At 36.6% G+C, this 7,809-nt stretch overlaps 1 protein-coding gene across 1 annotated transcript; it reads right to left on the bottom strand.

The window, feature by feature from the left end:
- Positions 1-1,552: 1,552 nt before the first annotated feature.
- LOC127594503 (uncharacterized) lies at positions 1,553-2,708 on the bottom strand. The gene is given in 3 exon segments (XM_052056366.1): positions 1,553-1,851; positions 2,149-2,563; positions 2,565-2,708. Coding segments are annotated over 3 exon segments (858 nt in total).
- Between the last annotated feature and the right edge of the window lie 5,101 nt (positions 2,709-7,809).

Below are 7,809 nucleotides of genomic sequence, written 5' to 3'. Positions count from 1 at the left end.
ACTCCTGCCTCTTTTCGTCAATCTTTCATCTCACAAGGACAGCAGGCAGGGCCTTTCCAACGCAAAGAAGTTATTGCCGTTGCTGCTTCGAATAACCCAGACCAGCTTTTCAGAATAGACCAAGATGCTCTCCCTGCAATGCCTCTACAACCTCGCCTACCGCAACTTCAGCACCACCAAACTCCTCTCCAAGCCAGAGGTCACCAAACTGCTATAGCAGCAGCGAGGCGAGCATCTCGAACCTATCGCCAACGAACTCCTCGTCGCTCTGCAATGATCACAAATTACGCATCAGATCACCGATCGTCTTTTTGTTGCGGGCCTAGTTGCTGAGCGTGTGAGGCTAGTTGTCTGTCTTTGCTGTCGAATCGAAGTCGAGTCTTTTCACGAAGCTTAGCGAGTTTGAGTGGAGGATCCTTTTTGAGCTTTGGGACAGGATCGCCAGGCATTATTAGGCAGTCTAGTCTTATTATGAGGGCTCTTCTTAGATGGGGGGCTGGAAGTGAACAATTTGCTTATCGGTTGGGTAGATGGGGGGTTAGTAGCGGCATCTGAACTGGGCAAGGCAGCAGCTTGATATGTCCTATGCTTTGAGAATGAGAATAGGGAATTTGTAAGGATCGCGGCTTATAAAGAGCCTTGGGGATATACCTTTTACTTTCTTTAAGATGCTTAAGAAAATCCCGCTATTCTAAATTTCCATTGACGGCTTCACCCCCAGAATCTCAACAATCTTGCCAAACTCATCCTCTGTATGAAAATATCCCTATATTTTCCCCTCCGACATGACCGTGTCCAATACCTTAAATTTAGCATCCAAGATGTAGGGCTGACAGTTATTACCAACTAATTTGTCTTAGAATTGTTAAATGAAAGCAGGTCTTAACAAGAACTTTCTTTTAGCAATAATAAAAAGAGGCACTGTCGGGGTAATTCCGTCAGGGCGCAAGATCTAGGCAGGCCTGCGCACACTCTGCTTTACAGTTGAACCCGGACAGTCAGCATCCCGAAATGAAAGTTTACATGGAGCTTGCCATCTAGTACTGTTATTCTGACTGATTTGAGCCCGGCCATCTTGAACTTTTGATGGATTTTGGCTGTCCTGAATTAAAGTTCTAGCTCGGGCCTAGAATGCTCGAATTTATAAGTATTGAAAAAGCTCGGCTTGTAGGCTACTGACATGCTGAGCTAACAATGCTGATCATGCTTAAGCAAAAAGTTAGAATAGATTCCAAGCCGAAGCTAATGCTGGCTAGCAGTAAAGGATGCAGGAGCCGACTGCCCATCCGCCTCTTTCATAAACATCGCCAATTTGTCAAGCCTCTCTTTTCCGCAAAGACTGGCTTCAACATAAATTGATAATAAGGGGGATCATCTTTTGTAGATCTCGTTGGCGTGAGTCCGGTATAGATCATAGTTCCATTCACCGTTAACCTTGGCCCTGCGCCGCTCCACTGTTCCGTCGGCCCGGATGAAAGTCCACCTGGTCATGACCTTTGCAGTCCCTCAGGTAAAGCAGCTTGAACACCTCTCCCACGGCAGTGATGGCCTCCTATTCCGAGCAGTCCTTGTTCCATTGGTTATTCAGGATCGCAGTCCCAAAATACCTGCCCATCCCAGTCAGCGCACTATCCTGCTCGAAATCATCACCGTACATATCCACGGTGCTGATGTAGCTCTTGCCATCCCGGTGGCCTGCCAGCACGAAGGTGTTGTAGTTTGGGTTGAATTTGTTGCGTTTGTAGTACTGCAAGTTGCGCAGGAAATTACCGTAGTCCTTGTGGGAAAGTGAGATACCGTCGGCCTGCAAGTAGTTATCACGGCTCTTGTTGCGCAGCGATCGGAGAACCTCTTCGAAATCGGAGTGTTATCCCGACGCAGCGACAAGCAGGTCAGGCTCAATGGCCTCAATCCTGGACACATTCTTGTATTTCAGAGTAGAGCCATAGCAAAGCATAGTGTCACAAGCCAGCACCACTCCCCCTCGGAACTTGACCGCCGCCACAGATCCCCCCGTGACGATTGGCTGAGTCGTGTGTGAGATCATTCAAAAATATTTAAATTCGTATGATCAGCAGTCACAACTTTTGTGTTTTTTGGGGATGGCTTTTGGCGCCATGAGAACTGATTTTTTGTCATGTTCAACACTTTTGTAGAGACTGGCTTTGATCATCTGCTTGTAGATCTACTCGATGAGTTTGCGGAACATGTTCTCGACATTCTTGTTTTCTTTGGCAGATGTCTCATAAAAGCCCATACCATTTTTCTCTGCGAATTCCATTCCCTGCTCAAGTTTGACCTCCCGCTCTTATTCCAGATCGCATTTATTACCGGCCAGCATCACCACAATTTCATTCTTATTAATATTCTCCTCGAGCTGCTTCAGCCATTCCGGCAGCTCCAGAAACGACTATTCGCTGGTAATATCGTAAACGAGGACAGCTCCCACCGCCCCTCGGAAATACACTTTTGACAAGGACTTGAACCTCTCGTTTCCGAAGGTGTCCCAAATCTGGACTTTGATCCGGCTGCCGTCGATGTTCATAATCTTGGTGGCAAACCTACACCCCGATTGTCGATTTCCCTTCCGGAGTGTACTCGTTTTTGAGATAGCGCAGCAAGATCTTGCTCTTGCCCACGAAGCTCTTGCCGATCAGGACGATCTTGAACAAGCAGTCGAATTCTTACAGGTCTTCGGCCATTGACATTTATTTATATAACACTTGCTGTAATTAGCATCATTATGCGCGCCTTCAGCCGATGTGCTGGATGCTTTCGGCTTGTATCCTGATCTGGGATTAGAGTTCGTGGATGCGCTTTTTCTGGGATGCTAGCTATTCGTCCCTGAGGGCTTTTAATGTATTCTTCCGTTATAAATCATTTATTTTGGATTTCAGTCTTCGGATTTAGTCATCTTGGTCGATTAACTGGCGCTGCTTTAATTGTATCTATTCTAGAAGCTCTGTCTTACGAGAATTAAGTAGAGATAAATATTTCGTAAGGGTATCAAATTTTTTGGTCATGCTTTTAGTTTTTAATTCCAGTGACTTTTTTTCTTTCGTCAATTCCAAATATTTTTGTAGTCTAGCTTCATGTATTTAGTTTATGGCTATTTGCATGTTTATTTCATCTCTTAAATATTTGATAAGAGTGAGTTCATCGTCTTCATTTCGATCAGTATCCAATAAAGAAAGGGCTTATTAGTGCCGGCTTGCCTTGCTATAGCTTGATGAGATCTTTGATTTTACTCTTAGCTAGGTTTTTTGCAATTGTTCTTATTTTGTCTTTTTCTTTTGCTTTAAACTTCGAGATTTCCTTTGTTTTGATTTTAAGCGCTTTTGAGGTCCACTATTATAAAATCCCCAATTCGTAGATGAAGTTTTACGATCTAGATACTTAGCTATCCTACTTTCAATAATCGATTATTTCTTTTCCTTTTGCAAAAGTTCATAGCGAAGCTGTTGTGCTGCTAGTTCTCGTTTTAAGTATTCATTTTATTTCTGTTCTAGCAGTGCTTGTTCATTCTTACTAAAAATTTGCTTTGCCAGTTAATCGAGATCGTTTACTTTCTACCGGCCATGTTTGTTGGAGTAAAATTACCCTTGTGGTTTGCTTTTAGAGTATTCCTAAAACTTTTACGAATATTATTCAACACTTTACTTGCTTTCGTTGATTTCTTCAAATTACTCGTCTTCATAATCGGACATTTGTAAATAAATAATTGATGTTGCATACTTCAGGGCTAGAGACAATCGATCAAGGAATAATTGATTAGTTTAAGCACTAATCAGTCACCTCCCTTGGAATTGTTGACTATTCGCCGAAAAAGAAGCGCTAGATCAGGCGATTTTTGAAAAATGTTCAAAATAAAACAGAATAAAGGAGGAACAAACTCAAGAGTCTTGAGTTGAGGGATTTGCAAGATAAGTCGCTAAAATAAAAACAAAAAAAATAACAAGATGAGTTAGCAACAATGGAGATGAATATTTCAAAGAAGCACAAGATAAAGAAGAAACTTTAATAGATTAAGAAGAATAGAGCACTTCGGTAATAATAACATAAAGAATTTCTTGAGAAATTAAGAAAGCTTAAGAAAAGTGAGATCAAAAAGCATTCTGCCAGTACGGTTGCTAAGCAATCATCTATCTAGCATATCAAGCAAAGGCAACCCATACCAGACCAATTATAGATGCTCAGGAGTTATTAATAGCACACTCGTATATATGAATAAAATAAAAGAGCAAAGAAATAAGCAGAGGAAAAACAAAAGGTTTTGACATAGCCACCCAAAAATCCTAAAAAGTTTACAGGGAGGTATCATCGAATTTTGAAATAGATTAAAGACAAACAAACCTAAAGTATTGAATAAAGCAGGCGAAGAATCAGACAAAGCAAGCAATACGCAGAATCTTTGCGTCTTAAGATGCTAGACGAATACAGGTCGAACCGTTCTGTGTCAAGGTAATTCAATTAACCTTAAATTTCTTTGCGTAAAAAAGCGTCAAGCGTTGATGGTCGACTGCTAGGCAATATTTATCTCTCTAGGTTACGTCAATTACCAAAGAAAAAAGAAGCTGACTCGATTTCCAACAATTCAGAATAAAATCGACGCAATGACCATAGCGAGCGAATGAACCACTTCCGTAAGGCCAAAATTGTAAATTATTAGCCGATAGTCAACCAATCTAACCCATTATACGGCTTTCGTAAAAATCATCAAATCTGCCACACAATGCGGAAGAAGCTCAGCTGATCGTTGACAAGATGAGACGAAGAGATCGACAGATTTATTAAAAAAGAAATTCGGCAAGGAATCTCACCGATTAACAATAACTAAATAAACACATGATCGGAAGCATAGAAGAAAAAATAAATTTATTGAGATTTATGACTGATTGATCGATGAATAATCAATTCGTCTTTTTTAATAAATAATGCTGGATTGAATGATCTTCTGGCAAGGCAATTGAGAAAAACTAGTATTGCTGTTGATGGTTGCCAGGGAAGGCACATTACCTTAGATTTTGATCAAGTCCTAACACTTTCTGCCTTCTTTTTTCATCACATTAGCTTTGATATTACTTTTGAAATCCCATTCTTTTTCTTCATTAGATAACCATTATTTACGATCGCTTAGGCCTGATTTATATGTCTAATCAAAAGTTTAATGCACTTTATAATCTTTGTCTATAGTCATTTCTATATGATAGTCCTCACAGTTTAGCTTAAACACATCAGGATTATGAGTAAGCAAATTTAAAAATCCTAATTTCTAAAGTGTTTATTTTTTGATTTATATTATGACCCGTGTAGCAGTTATTTTGTGGGGCTAGCTTTCAGGAAAAAAAGAAAAATCAAGTGGGGAAAATTAAGGTTTGTTTGGTAAAATAATTTTAGGGGTTGGAGTTGGAGGTTCAATCGATTTATATAGTGCAATCCGTGTTGCCTTAATGCTTTTTTTAATCGCGATTTCGGGCTTAGTCTTAACTATGAAATAGGAAGTTGTTTTTTTATTACAAAATGTTTACGCTTTTACGAAATAGCTGGAGAGGTTTAATTAATATTTAAATATCTAAAAATGTTTTATTATCACCGCCTTATAATCGATATTGTTCTTTGTTTTCGCTTGATTATTTATTTTCATGTGTATTATCTTGGACATTCTTTTTGTTTTTTTCTTGTTTTTATCTGCTAATCTTTACTTATTTTTCATCAATATCGTTGATATCTTATTTTTAATTTTGACCTTTAGTTTCCCTTACTTTGTATCCTTATTAATCAAGATACTCGCCTTCAATTCCAGAGTCTTCTTTTTTGCTCTTCACTTATTATTTTCTACCAATCAATTATTATTTTTCTTCAAAATTTTATATTGTGTCTTTATCTTTTATTTTACTAGGATTTTTGATTAGATTATTCTACTTGTCCTTGTTTATACATCCTCATTCAAATATTCGTCTTATAATCCATCTGGTTTACTTTTGTTTTCTGCTAATTTATTTTCACCTTAAATTCTGTCTTCATCCTTTCCTTGATTTATGTTTTTTGATTATTTTATACTTTTCCTAGCGAATTCATCCTCAGAAACTTCCTCTTATATTCTGCTTTAATCTTTTTCTTTGATTTTGCTTTTTGATTACTTTTAGTTTCTATTTGTCTTTACAAATTCATCCTCAACCATGTCTTTTTCTTATACTTTGTCTTTATTTTTATACTTGCTTTTTGATTATTAAATTTCGCTTGTCTTTTCATCCTCATACAGAAATTCGTCTTATATTTTTTCTATATCTTTTCTATTGCTTTTGTTTTTTTCTTATTTCCCACTTGTCTTTGCAAATTCTTCAAGCATGTCTTCTTCTTCTTTTACTTTATCTTTGTCTTTAACTTTATCTATTCGTTTGTTTTTGGTTTTTGATTATTATAAGCCACTTGACTATGCATCCTCAACCATGTCTTCTTTTTCATCTTCTTATACTTGTTCTTTATTCTTTCTCTTGCTTTTTTGACTATTAATTTTCACTTGACTTTGCAATTTCATGCTCAACCATGTCTTCTTTTTCATCTTCTTATACTTGTTCTTTATTCTTTCTCTTGCTTTTTGACTATTAATTTTCACTTGACTTTGCAATTTCATGCTCAACCATGTCTTCTTTTTCATCTTCTTATACTTGTTCTTTATTCTTTCTCTTGCTTTTTGACTATTAATTTTCACTTGACTTTGCAATTTCATGCTCAACCATGTCTTCTTTTTCATCTTCTTATACTTGTTCTTTATTCTTTCTCTTGCTTTTTGACTATTAATTTTCACTTGACTTTGCAATTTCATGCTCAACCATGTCTTCTTTTTCATCTTCTTATACTTGTTCTTTATTCTTTCTCTTGCTTTTTGACTATTAATTTTCACTTGACTTTGCAATTTCATGCTCAACCATGTCTTCTTTTTCATCTTCTTATACTTGTTCTTTATTCTTTCTCTTGCTTTTTGACTATTAATTTTCACTTGACTTTGCAATTTCATACTCAACCATGTCTTCTTTTTCATCTTCTTATACTTGTTCTTTATTCTTTCTCTTGCTTTTTGACTATTAATTTTCACTTGACTTTGCAATTTCATGCTCAACCATGTCTTCTTTTTCATCTTCTTATACTTGTTCTTTATTCTTTCTCTTGCTTTTTGACTATTAATTTTCACTTGACTTTGCAATTTCATGCTCAACCATGTCTTCTTTTTCATCTTCTTATACTTGTTCTTTATTCTTTCTCTTGCTTTTTGACTATTAATTTTCACTTGACTTTGCAATTTCATGCTCAACCATGTCTTCTTTTTCATCTTCTTATACTTGTTCTTTATTTTTTCTCTTGCTTTTTGACTAATAATTTTCACTTGATTTAGCAATTTCATCCTCAATCATGTCTTCTTTTTCTTCTTCTTATATTAAAATTTTTCTCTTGCTTTTGCTTCTTGATTATTATTTTTTACTTGTCTTTGTAAATTTGTCTTCTTCTACTGTTTCTTAATTCTTTCCTTTGCTTTTGCTTTTAATTTTTATACATATGTTTTTTCATCCTCATCCTCAACTATGTCTTCTTTTTCTTCTAAAGCGTTGTCTTTACTTGTTTCTTTGAGTTTGCTTTTTGATTATTATTTTCCACTTGTCTTTGCAAATTCTTCAAGTATTTCTTCTTCTTATACTTTGTCTTTGTCTTTGTCTTTATCTTCATCTTTAATCGTATCTTTATCTTTTCCTTGGTTTTTGGTTTTTGATTATTTTAGGCCACCTGTCTTTGCACATTCATCCTGAATCATGT

The sequence above is a fragment of the Hippocampus zosterae genome, unplaced genomic scaffold (genome assembly GCF_025434085.1).
Source record: "Hippocampus zosterae strain Florida unplaced genomic scaffold, ASM2543408v3 HiC_scaffold_173, whole genome shotgun sequence".
NCBI classification, from domain to species: domain Eukaryota; kingdom Metazoa; phylum Chordata; class Actinopteri; order Syngnathiformes; family Syngnathidae; genus Hippocampus; species Hippocampus zosterae.
The sequence above is the reverse complement of the archived record's forward strand: the minus strand, read 5'-3'. Positions and strand labels throughout refer to the sequence as shown.